The sequence below is a fragment of the Hippopotamus amphibius genome, chromosome 11 (genome assembly GCF_030028045.1).
Source record: "Hippopotamus amphibius kiboko isolate mHipAmp2 chromosome 11, mHipAmp2.hap2, whole genome shotgun sequence".
NCBI classification, from domain to species: Eukaryota; Metazoa; Chordata; class Mammalia; order Artiodactyla; family Hippopotamidae; genus Hippopotamus; species Hippopotamus amphibius.
The window spans coordinates 39,597,411-39,610,813 of NC_080196.1; the positions used below are offsets into that span (position 1 = coordinate 39,597,411).

General features: G+C 44.5%; 1 protein-coding gene across 2 annotated transcripts in view; it reads right to left on the reverse strand.

The window, feature by feature from the left end:
* Positions 1-3,862: 3,862 nt before the first annotated feature.
* The window catches only part of TBC1D22B (TBC1 domain family member 22B), a 64,212-nt gene continuing 54,671 nt past the window's right edge, over positions 3,863-13,403 (reverse strand). For both annotated transcript variants that reach the window (XM_057699686.1, XM_057699685.1), the window contains one exon: positions 3,863-4,871. In XM_057699686.1, coding sequence (XP_057555669.1) covers positions 4,743-4,871 — 129 coding nt within the window. In that variant the 3' untranslated portion in view covers positions 3,863-4,742. The remainder of the gene's footprint in view (positions 4,872-13,403) is intronic.

The window sequence follows — 13,403 nt, forward strand, 5'->3', positions numbered from 1 at the left end:
GAAGTGCTGAGTCCTAACCACTGGACTGTTAGGGAATTGCCTGTAAACAGTCTAAATGCATCAATTAAAAAAAAAAGAGCGAGAGAGACTGTCAGACTTGATTGGAGAACAAGACCCAATTACATCTTGTCTCTAAGAACCCCACATTAAATATAAAGACATAGGTTATAGGGATGGAGAAAAATTTTGGAGACCAGTGACTTGAAGAGAAAGTCTGGGTTTTCCTCTCTCTGATAGCTGGGTGGGGTAGGACAGGTGTGTTTGGGTCACTACAGAGACAAGCTTGGTATCCTGACAGCAAAAGTAGTGAGTCCCCAGGGTCTGGCTCCCAGACTCCTCACCTCAGCTATCAGCTCAAGCAAGGACTTTGACATTCATCACCCAGAAGCCACAGCTAGAAACCACCTGCTGAATCAAACTCAACAGGTATACTCCTTGCTTCCAAGAATTCTGTTTCAGCCTTTGCCAAAATAAGGGGATGCTCTGATTGGCTGGCTGTAGCTGTGGCTACCCTGGCAAATTGGCACAGACTCCAAAGAGTCTGGTCTTGTACAATGTGCTTTATGTTGTCTGATCCTGTGTAAATCTCATCTTTTTCATTGGGAGTCTAATAAATCATCTCCTTGGTGTCTGCGGCAGCTTTTGCACTTTTTAAAAAATATTTGTTCAATTTTTTAATAGAATTTTTTAAAATTAATTAATTTTATTGGCTGTGTTGGGTCTTTCTTGCTGTGCGCGGGCTTTCTTTTTAGTTGTGGTGAGTGGGAGCTACTCTTCATTGTGATGCGCGGGCTCCTCATTGCCATGGCTTCTCTTGTTATGGAGCACGGGCTCTAGGCGCGTGGGCTTCAGTAGTTGCAGCACATGGGCTCAGCAGTTGTGGCTCACGGGCTCTAAAGCACAGGCTCAATAGTTGTGGTGCACAGGCTTAGTTGCTCTGCGGCATGTGGGATCTTCCTGGACCCAGGTTCTAACCCATGTCCCCTGCATTGGCAGGTGGATTCTTAAACACTGCACCACCTAGGAAGCCCTGCAGCAGCTTTTAAAACTGTCTCCAGCCAGGAAGGGAGTATTGGAAATCCTGAGGAGAGGCTCAGTTACTGGGCCTTAGGTTCTGACTCCAATCCCTGAAGCTTTACAAAGCTGTTTGACATGCAAAGTCCAATCCAAGACAAGTCAAATGCTCACCATGAGATTCATGCCCCTAGGAGCAAATGAGGTCACTATTTGAGGAATCTGTGCCACTATCCCCTCACAGATGAATAAAAACAGAGGTAAGGCCTACTTAAGTAGAACCGCAGACGTTTTGACTGCAGGAACTACAGGTCAGAGTATGCCAGGGTTAGTTTGAAAGTTTTCACCAATTTCCTCATCATGATCAAACATATTTCAGAAAATGCTTAACTTCCTGCATAAATGAAAAACAGAATTTTTGAATGAAGCCTAGTCCAGGTCAGTTATTTTCTCTACCAGCCTCAGGAGCAATTAATGGCCTCAGTCCAAATAACAGCAAGTAGAAATACTGCCCATGTTTTATGAAAAAGGTTAAATTCTAAGGTTAATCGTGAAAAATCACTTGAATTTCAGTCAGGTCCACCCCCCACCCCCATATGCTTATGGAAGTCTGGTCTCCATTTTCAACTTACTCTCGTAAGTTCTTACTGTACAGATTGCTAGCAGAATCCTAATATCTGTTCTCCCCTCCCTCCGTGGTATAGAATCCTGATTCTGAGCCAGGCATATGGCGACCTGGAATAGACTAATTCCCCAAGCTCCCTTGTGACCTGCCATGGGACTAAGTCCTAGCCTATGAGTTGTAAGAGGAGATGTTACAGAACAGCCTTCAGGAACCTCCTCTAAAACACCGCTTGCACATTTCCTGCACTCTTTTTTGTCTCCTTTCTTTAACCGGTGCTGTTGATTGGAAAGTGTAGCTAGAGTGCTGGTTGCCACCTTGACCATGAAGACCTGGAGGACTCCAGGTTCCTAAAGACTTTGTGAAACAGACTCATCATACCAGCCCTGGGTTGCCTACTTTTGGACTTTCATCGTAAGGAGAAGTAAATTTCCACGTTGTGTAAACCCTGCTGTTATTTTTGCTTTCTGTTACATGTAGCTGAATTTAATCCTAATATAGCTCCTAATGATTGAAACCAAGAAACACTCTCCAATGAATCCTAGGAAGAGGTTCTGGGTGGAGAAACCACCATCCCAATCTATTCTTTGCAGGAGAAAAGTGCAGTCACCTGCTTTTCTTGAGACATTTCACAGTAAGGTTACCAAGAGAAAAACCAACCAACCAACCAACCAACAAAAAAACAAAACAAAAAACAAATAAAAACAACAAACAACCCCAAAACCAAAACCTTAATGAAGACCCCAAATGGAGGGCCAGTCTTTGAACACATTTTAGTTCTGCATGGTTTGGTGGGAAAAACACGGTGCAGGTAAGCTGGAAGGCCTGTCCTCTAGTTCCTGCCCTGATGCTCCCTTCCTTGGCCTTGGGTTGGGTTTTCCTCTGTGAACAGTGAGTGTGTTGAACTAGATCTCTCTAGGCTTTCATCCAGCACTGAAATTCTAGTCCATTTTCTAACCTCCATTACATTATATACTCCTTTTTGGATAAATGAAATAATCCTCCAGTGGTTTTCATAGAGCCCGGCACACGGCAAGGCACCCTATAACTGTCAGTTATGAGGAACCGTGTTACTCATTGCTGCAGTGCCCACAGCATCCTGCACAGAGGAGGTGCTCAGCAAGTGTCTGCCGACGTCCTCCAAGGCAGCCTTCTGACTCCTGCGGATCCCCTGCCTGCCCTACAGAAAGCTTTCCCCCATACTTACTGGCATCGGCCAAAGAACCTGAGAAAATGGGACCTTAGGTTCTGGGTTACACAAATCCATGGCAGCAAAATCCGCAGTGGAGGAGGAAATACGCTATTTATTTACAGTTCTTTCACTTTATCCACAATTTCCCATACACACATAAAAACTAAAAAAATAAAACTGCCACTTGGGGACACAAGTGTCTTTCTTTCATTAGTCCAGGTGAGGGAGGGTCACAGCCCTCTCACTCTGTGAAGGAGACTATTGAGGCACACTGAAGGGGAAAAGGAAAGGGCTAGAAAGAATGCCTGAGAAACAGCTCCCGATGAGAAATGTAACATGCCAGCGCGGTGGGTGTCACTGGCCTCACCCACAGGGGACACTGCCGGCTGGTTACCACCACCCCCACCTCTTCACTACCGAACACCCAGCATCCAGCACCGGTCGCACATCTCCTGAGCTGTGTGCGGTGTGAAGGTGACAGTGGGGGACACCAAACGCCTCTCTCTAGGAAGAGCCCCAAACCCCAGGGACACACAGGAAACCCCTCTCCTTGGCACTGACAGTCAGTCACAGCTTCTGTCTTAATACAATGCTGACTTAAAAATGTAAAAACAAAAGCCCTCCCCAGATTCCAGGGAAAAGGCAGGGGCTAAAACATGCAGAAGGGCTTCTGCCTCTGTAGTCCTCTCTCTGGGAGGCTCCTAGGAGTGAAGGGTGTGGAGCTCTGACTACTGAAGACGGGGCAGGAGCAGGGCAGATGCTCCACAAAGGCCTGGGGGCGTGGAGGGAGGAGAGAAAAACTCTGAGACACTGATGCTTGGGATGGCTGCCACGGGTCTTCAAAGCAGGTCCATCTGCTTGGCTGTGTTCACTCTAGCAGACTCCCATTCACTTCCCTCACAGGAGGGTGCCCAGAAACCAACCTGGAGGCGCTGAAGCCACCTGCCTGGCAGCTTCACCTGTGCTAGTGACCTAGATTGCTTTCACATGTTGATGCACGTTATAAATATAAAATCATATCTGCTACAAAGAAGACATATTTATACATCTTTACCCATATACATAATAACACAATTTACACATAATATCTTGGAGTGGGTCATCATGGAAAAAGGGTTTGGAGAGGTAAAAAGCCCCTTCTCCCTCCCCTGCCCTGATCCTTCTCAAGGGATGCTTGTATACGTGGTCACTGGGGCCCTTCCCAGATGGCTGCTATGGGGCTAGTCTGGACACGGATATTCAGATGTGTAACTAAATGCTTATGGGTGTGTATACCTACATATACACACAGACACAGGCACACATGCAGACATCTGGTGAGAAAAGGAAAAGTAAAATTCCTAGCCCTTGGGTGCAGGCCTCTTCCCAGAGGTGTAAGCATCCGTGCCTCCTCCATCTGAGAACAATGCTGCCCCTCACTGGCTCAGACTTGGGCAGAAGGGGAAGGGCTAGGAATTGGGGCCAGAGGGGAGGGGCCAGGAGTCTTTTGAAAACATAAGGCGTTTTTGACCTGTGATCAAATCAAACTATGTCACAAAAAAGCAACAGTATCATTTGGGGCTGGGAGGCAAGAGACAACCAGTCCATGTAGGGCAATGTGACCTGAAACCCTGAGCCTTCCCCTTCTTTTGTCCAGTTTCTTTTAAAGGGGCAGACAACCCTGTACCTCCTTTTCTGTCCTCTCCCAGAGCTGGGCCCATCCACATGTCATGGAATACTGATAGTGGTCCAGGACCCATCCAGAGACATGGAGTGGTGGACAGGCACGCCAAAAAGTTAAGACCTGGGCGGCGGATGGGAGCTTTTTACAGCAGGAGTGGTTCCTGGCCGGGGTCCACGGCTCGCACAGTGGCCACAGTGATCAGATTGCCATCAGAGATGGGGGCAGTCTGGGTCCCCGAGGGGAGACAGCACCTATCGGCGGTAGTGATTGGGGGCATCAGCGAACATGTACTTGAGTCTATACGCCTCGGCGAGGAGCAGCCCAATCTCTTCGTTGCCCCAGTGTATCGTAGGTAGGTTTTGTAGCAGCATGAGGAGACCCTGGAATTCAAGAAAGGACATTCATCAGTTTATCACTGCGGGATTACTGACCAAGGGACCAGCAGACCCTGGAACGGAACCCCTTTCTCCTGCGTCACGCATCCCAAGAGTCTGGCCTCCGTCCTCCCAGGTGGCACAGAGCCCTTGGCCCCTAGTTCACCTTCAGGAAGCCTTGAACAGCCTCTGCTGAGTCCCTGATCCACTAACGCCTGCCTCTTTAAAAATATTTTAAATAGAGAATGACAACAATAAATAAGGATCTTTACAAGAAAAAAAAAATCACTCATCATCCAAATATACCTCTTTTAATTTCAAAGTATTCCTTTTCAGTCTTTTTTCATATGCATATTTCTTTAAATAGCTGTAATCATAATTATGATTTTATCACCCTTTTATATCATCCTTTTTACTATAATTCTTGTGTTTTTCCATGCACCTTTCAAAAATGATTATTCTCAATGTTAGTATTCCAACATGTGACTATACCCTAATTTACTCAACCATTTCCCTTTTATTAGATACTTAATTTGTTTTCTTTAAGGAAAAAAAAAAACCTTTTTGATAAGGCTGCTGTGCACCCTTTTGCATTTGACATCTTTCTCTTAATCCCAGGGTTCATTTGTAATTGCTGTACTTACCCTCTACCCTGTTCTCCAAAGACTGTCCTCAACCTACCTGTCCAGCTGATTTCCCACTGTTCCCAATATATGAGCCACATCCAGCCAGGTCCACTTTAGCCACATTTATCTCTGCCTCCAGGGTTTAATTTAGGTTGCTCCTTTCACGTGGAACACCTCCTCCTTTCTCCTCTACCTATCTAAATCCTATTCAGCTTTCAAAGCTCAGGTCCCTCAAACAGCTCCATGGAGATAGCCTATTAAAGAGGATATTAGAATAAAAAATAAATATGAGAGTTCAGGTTATCTCTGTAATTTAGCTACCAGTGCTTCTGCTGCTACTTTGTGTTCTTTCTCTGTCTCTCTTTTTGAACTGAATATTCTTCTTATTTTTCTGATTATAAAAGAAATAGTAGCAAGACTAAACCCAGAGACAAAAAGAGACTGACAGATGTGATACAATTTTGAAACCTCAACATGTCCAGGCACAAAAACAAGGTTAAAATATAAGAAACTGATTATAAGAAAATATTTGTAACACTTATAAAGGACAAAAGGTCAATACATACATACACAGACACACAGACACAGACACACACACACACACACACGGAGTACCTACAGATCAGTAAGAAAAAAAGGAAAATCACCAAATGGAAAAAATGGATGTAAATAGATAATGTACAAAATATCAGTGGCCCACAAACATGCTAGAACCCTGCTTTTGGCTCATCTGCACCCTCCAGCAATGTTTTGTAGTCTTCAGTGTAGAGGTCCTGCATACTTTTATAAAATTTCTTCCTTTAGTAACAGAAATTTAGCAGGGCACAAAGCTGCCTATGCACATCAAAGCTACGTATGGCCAGTATGATTAAGTTCTGGCCAATTTTGGGGACAGTGTAACTCCTGGGTTCTGCCCTAAGCGTCTCCTTCTCTCCTTCCTAGAAAACTGCTATGATCAGAGGAGTGGAAGCAGTCATCGTAGACCATAAGAATAAAGCTATGTGTTGAAGATGGCAGAGCAACACGAGAGAAGAAATCCAAGTCCCTGTTAGCCCTGGACTCTTACACCCAGACTGTTAACTGAAGAGAAGTCAACAACGACTTTGCTTTACGCCGCTGTTATTCTCCGGTCTTGGTTTCAGGAGACAAGTTTATATCATCTTAACAAACACAGGCCACATCTATCAAAACCAGAAACGAAGGGAATTCCCTGGTTTCCCAGTGGTTAGGACTTGGCGCTTTCACTGCTGGGGGCCCAGGTTCCATCCCTGGTTGGGGAACTAAGATCCTGCAAGTCGCACAGCAAGGCCAAAACAAACACACCAATAAAAGGAAACAAAACCAAAATGAAACAAAACAAAAAACCAGAAATGCACATGGTCTCTGATCCAGCAACTCAACTTCTATGTCCCTTCAAACAGTGGGGAAAAGGACACGAGGGAAGTGTCTGTCAGTTTGCCACACTTAGATAAACCAGTTATCCGAACCATGAATACAAGGCATCACCTGTAAAATGAAGCAGGAGTACATGTGCCAAGGTGCAAAGATATCAAAGACGTTTTTAGGGGGGAAAACAAGCAAGTTGCAGAAAAAAGCTTATAAAGAGAAAACACAACTATACGTTCGTATATGCACATATGTATACACAAATTTTAGAAGGCTAGGCGATAAACTGTTAACAGTGGTTACCCTTGGAGATGGGAGACTTTCACTTTCTCTCACTATACTTCCCCTTGTTTTTAATTATTACAATAAAGTCTTTGTATATTACTTATTTGTAAAACTTTTTTTCTCAAGTCATATACATTCTCTGGAAGTTTAAAGTTTTGTTTACTTTATAAAAAGGAAAACAGGAGAAAATAAACAGAAAATAAGTTACCCTTAACCTCATAATCAAGAGGAAGCCACTTTTAAATATTTTGGCATATTTCCTTCCAGTCCTTTTTCTGCACAATTTACACAGTTGAAATTCTTTCTCTAAATAATTTTGAATCTGTTTAGCATTTATCATAAGCATTTCCCCTAATATTAAAAACTCCTTTTAGACATTTTCAATGGCCAAAGAATTTTCCATGATGCAGATGTACCATAATTTACTCTACATCTTCCTGCTTTGAGCATTTAATCATTTCTGGGTTTTCACTGTAATGAAATTATAATGAACAGTCTTGTGCATAAAGCCATATTTTAGATGATTTCCTTGGGCTAAATTCCTAGGAATGAAATTACTGTGTCAAAGGGCATAAGCATTTTAAAGATACTTAAGGCTCACCCAGAAAAATGCATTCCAGAAAAATGCTCATTTCCCTAGATCTCTACCAGCACTGAATATTCTCATTCAACAAACTATGTTAATTGTAACCCCGTTCCGGAGATTTCCAAGCCTGAGAATAGAACTCAAAGCCAAAAGTCAAGGGAATTCCCTGGCAGTCCAGTGGTTAGGACCCTGTGCTTTGACTGTTGAGGGCCCAGGTTTGATCCCTGGTTGGGGAACTAAGACCCCGCAAGCTGGCCAAAAAGAAATAACTCTACGAAATAAAAAAAAAAAAAAGCGCCAGAAGTCAAAATGGTAATGAACCCATAGGAAGAACACAACGAGAAAGCAACCACGGTGTGTGTGTTTCTCTATACATCCATAAATGCTGACATCCACTTTCTCTCTTTCCCACACCCACCAGGCAAACACCCACCCAAAAATTGTTACTGACATTCACTCAACCTGCCCAGAAGCTAACACTGTTTTTAAAAACCCTGCTTTTAGGGAATGCCCTGGTGGTCCAGTGGTTAGGACTCCACACTTTCACTGCCATGGCCCCGCGTAGCACAGCCAAAAAAAAAAAAAAAGATAAATCTGCAAATTGGAATACCCTACACTCAAGATATTATTTTAATGTTTCAACAATTTTTGTACAAGCATGTACTCATGTAATGTGCAAAAAATACAAAAATGGGGAAAATTATATAGATCTATGCTTTCTGACATTATAGAACATCCACTATATTTTTGTACAGTTATAAAAAAGGTTACAAAAACAACTGTATACGAAATGTTTCCATTAATGATTATATACATACTATATGTATTTATTCACACAGATTTGCATGGCAAAATGTCTGGAAGGAGATATATCACCTTTGTGTGGTAAGATTTCAAGTAACTTTTTCCTTTTTGCTTATCGGCATTTTCTAATTTTTCTATGATGGTTACATACACTTGCATAATTGACAAGCAAAAACAACCCACAAAGGGGTGATCTCTCTAGAAGAGGATATTCTTTGATAGGAGAAGCTCTACCTGTAATTTCCAATTCTTCTAGTCTTGCTAGAAGCCTCCCAGAAGCCTTGAAATAATTCTATCCTCACCAAGTCAACCTCCCCCCTCCCCCAAGGGCAGTGAGGCTTAGGTGGGAGGACCCATTCTGCCACCTGGTGGCCATGCCTAGGAACTTCACCTCCCACACAATGCTGTAACAATGGGAACCCTACCCAAGCATTGATAAATTAGGGCTAAAGAAGTAGAAACTGAATTATCAGGGGTGGGGAAAGAAGGTGTTCATCACAAATCAGGTGCTTTAATCAAGGGGTAGAGAAGAGACACTGCGGGGGCGGGGAACAACTGAACGTTTGTTACAAAGCCAGCTCATGGGAGCACTAAGCAGAGCGTGCAGTCAGGTGAAACACTACCGTGGTGAGAAGAGAGCCTGCGGGGTGAGTAGCAGAGAGTGCCTGCAGAGTAATGGAAGGGGCAACGGCCTTCAGAAAAGAAAAGCTGGCAGTGGCTGAAAAGGGGCACCTGCTGAGAACCCACAGGTTCCAAAGGAAATGGAAGAAGGCAGAGGAAGAGTCTGAGCCCTGTGTGAAGGGGTGGGGGGAAGACAGCAATTAGACAAGGGCGCCAAAAGAGAAAGGGTAGTGGGTAACAAGCAAAGAGGCCCTGGTAAGAAAAAAGTCCAGGGGAAACTCCTCGGAGAACGTCCAACAGAGGGAAGGGCTGATGGCGACGAGGGCAAGCATCAAGGAGGACCCTCGGCGTAATGGCAACTCGTTCACGGAGCACTCACCGCTCACCAGGTGGGCGTCTCACACGTACTCTAAGCACCACACTTAATCCGCACATCAGCTCCGTGAGGCACATGTTATCACCTCCATCTTACAGATGAGGAAACGGAGGCACGGAAGTTAGAGAAGTGGCCTGGAGTCACAGAGGAGCACGGGGCTGGGATCTGAACCCAGGCCATCTGGGTCTGGAGCTTGTGCTCACAGCCTCTATACTATATACTGCGTGCCTGGGGTAAGAAGAGAAGTGGAGCATGATGGAGAAGGAATGAGAAGAAGTCAGAGAAGAAGATGTTTGAAGGAAATCTGGAAGAGCTGATTAATTTTACTCAGTAATAAGGGCCAAGGACAACCAAACAGGATGTGTAATAATTAACAGCAAAGAACTTAAAGGTCACATAAAATATATACTATTAAACATGACAGTGTGTACAGAAGCACCTAGCAACACTGGAACATTCTTTGTGAACGTTAAGTGTATTCAGGCGTGTAAAAATACTTTCCTAGTCAAATAAGTATTTTGAAACAAATCCCTCTTGCTTTGAGAATCACTGAGGTAGCAAAACAATTCCCTTGGTCTCAACAAAAACTTTCAAAAACATGTCCTTGTATGTAAACTTTTTCAGAGTCAAACTTATTCATAGGTTTCCCTGGTGTCAAAGTACCTAGTACATTTAGCAAGTCTCCCCCCCCCCCCCCCCACCAGAGGAAGCCGAGTCCCCCTCCAATGTTTGTTTTGTTTACGTGTTGAGGAATGTGCCCTTTCTCACACCAGCTTGCTCTGGGTGGGAGATCTTTAGGTCCCAGGGTTGTCCCTGAACTCTTCTGCTGGTCAGGATTCAAAGCGGTAATTTACTGAATATCCGTGAAGATGGAGCCTGAGTTTGGGCAACGTTCCACAATCTTACCCTTGAGTTCCTGCAGAAGTGGTGGGTGGATGCCATCTGGTTCAAGGGATTTATTTACATTTAGTTTGTTATTTAGGGCTGGAACACCCCACAGGCTTAGCACTTTTTCATTTAGTAACTCTAACCTATCTCCTACAAATGTCACTTTCAGAGTGGGAATCTCTCCAATGTTTTCGTCCATAAGGTGAAAGCAAAGGATTCTGAGACCAGCTACTACTCTGGTTTAGAGTCATCAGCTGGTCCCACCGACTCCTCTGCCAGTTTCCTTTTTACGTAAAGGAACTTTGGTTATTAGTCTTGGAGTTCCCTGCACGGGGCTTCTCAATATCACTTCTGAGCCATGTGTGGGGTCCCATGCTCTCCTGGACTCTCAGAGATGCTGCTTTTCCTGAAGGGACTTTTTAGGTTGCAGGTGACTAGGCATTTGCAAGTACCTGTTCTCTCTGACTTACATAAAATAATGTATCTAGGAAATTATGACCTCCATAATAATGGAGGAGGGGGAGGAGGAAGAACCTTGCCCGTGAGCCGGTACCATGTAAACCGAGCTCAAGTGCCTCAGGACGTGCCAGGCCAGGCCCCAAGGGAGAGGCAACAGAGCAGAATCCATGCCCAGAGCACAGATTCTGGGTCTCCACCACTTACTCCTGGGTGACGCTGGCCTAGTCAATCTCTTCATGACTCAGTTTCCCCATTTGTGGAATGGGGGTATTAATTACAGCTTACCTTGTGGGACTGTTGCAATGAATTAACACACAGAAGCATTTAGGATAGTACCTGGTACGACAGAAGTACTAAGAATTAGTTATTATTAGATTGAATCTTATTAAATTTGCCAATACTTTACTGTTTTGACCTATAAAAATAATTTCATAAAATGCAACCTAACATTATCACCATTATTTTATTACGCCAGCCCAGGCCCAGGGCCCGAATCGCCCGAGGCTCAGCTCTGCCAGAAGCTCTCATTTCAAGCAGCCTATGACCCAGAGGACTGCGCCATTCTGCCCCTACAGCACCTGTGCGCAGACACACCGGCGGTTCCCCTGCTCAGAGATCTCAGGAAGGAGACTTCTGTTTTTTTCTTTTTGTTGGTAACGCTGCGATGCAGGATCCTAGTTCCCTGACCAGGGATCAAATCCGTGCTCCCTGCATTGGAAGTGCAGAGTTCCAACCACTGGACCCAGGGAATTCCTGGAAACCTCTTAAAGTGATCCTCCTGTGCCAGTTTTCAGTCCCCTCTCCCAGGCAGACCCCAGACAACTGCCCAGCCAGGGAGAAGCAGGTGCCTTTCTTCTGGGCACTCTCAACACAGCTGGGGCACCGCCCTTTGCCCCTGCACGCTCTGAACACCTCCTCTCCAGCCCCATTTGGTCACTCAGCTTGGTTTCCCCCAGGATTAGCCTAGCATGATTTACTCAGGTAAGTTCAAAACCACTTAGAGACTTGGGTTTCTAAAGCTTTCTTCACTTCACTGCTTCCCAGACTCAGAGTACATTGCAGGAAATAGTGATACTAGTGATAAAAAACTCACTGTTTTGAGGGCCACATGCAAAATACACCACTCTAACAGCTTCACATGTAGTAATTTGTGTAATCCTCATAATAGTCCTAGGAGGTAAGTACTCTCATCCCCATTTTAAAGGTAAGAAAACTGAGGCATAAAGGGCCAATTTACTTGCTTAAGGTTGCACACCTAGAAAAATGGCAGAGCTAGGATTTGACCCCAAGAAGACCGGTCCCAGAGACCGTGGCTTAACCACTTGTACTATTCTGCATAGTCCCCAACTTCAAAAGGAGGGTCGCTGCTTCCCCAGATACGCTCCACTGGCTCCCCTTACAGCTGGCTCCCCTTCTCTGCTCTTTAAGGGTGATACATGTCTGGTCTACTGAAACTGACACAACTCTAACTTTTATATCTGCGGCTACTTCACCTGGTTTTTCTTTGAGTCACTCAGCTTTTAGCCCTAAAAACTTCTCTCCCCCAGGCGAGGCCTGTCTGGCCCTCTGGGATACCTGTCCGCACTGACAGAGCTCCCTCTGCAGTGATTTAATTGCAGGTGGCCTTTTAGCAGTTAGGATGTACGGCCTTCTTTCTGTGCACAGGTCACAGGCCCACACGATGCTCTCACAACCCCACACAATGCTCTGCTGCCCTTGTTCCTCACACCTATGCCATGTTTCTGTCTCCTAAGGGACACCACTTGTCTATCCTAACACAGCCAGACATACTTTTTCTTTTATTATTCATAGAATTATAGAACTATGGAGTTGGGGGGAACTTTGCTGATTATTGTTTAAGCACCTATCCTAAAGGAAAGGAGGAAAGAAGATGCGGCACATATATACAATGGAATATTACTCAGCCATAAGAAGGAATGAAATTGAGTTATGTGTAGTGAGGTGGATGGACCTAGAGTCTGTCATACAGAGCGAAGTAAGCCAGAAAGAGAAAAACAAATACCGTATGCAAACTCATATATATGGAATCTGAAAAAATGGTACAGATGAACCCAGCGACAGGGCAAGAATAAAGATGCAGATGTAGAGAATGGGACTTGAGGATACGGGGCGGGGATGAAGGCGAAGCTGGGATGAAGTGAGAGAGTAGCACTGACATATATACACTACCAAATGTAAAATAGATAGCTAGTGGAAAGATGCTGCATAACACAGGGAGGTCAACTTGATGATGCGTGATGACTTAGAGGGCTGGGACAGGGAAGGTGGGAAGGAGTCGCAGGAGGGAGGGGATATGGGGATATATGTGTAGATGCAGCTGATTCACTTTGTTGTACAGCAAAACCTGGCACAACAGTGTAAAGCAATTATATTCCAATGAAGAGCTTAAAAAAATGTAAATAAAAAAATTAAAAAGAAAAAAAGGAAAGCGGGGAGACTTGTCTAGACTTTGTCTAAAGGAAAGATGGAAGACCCCTCTATGAGTA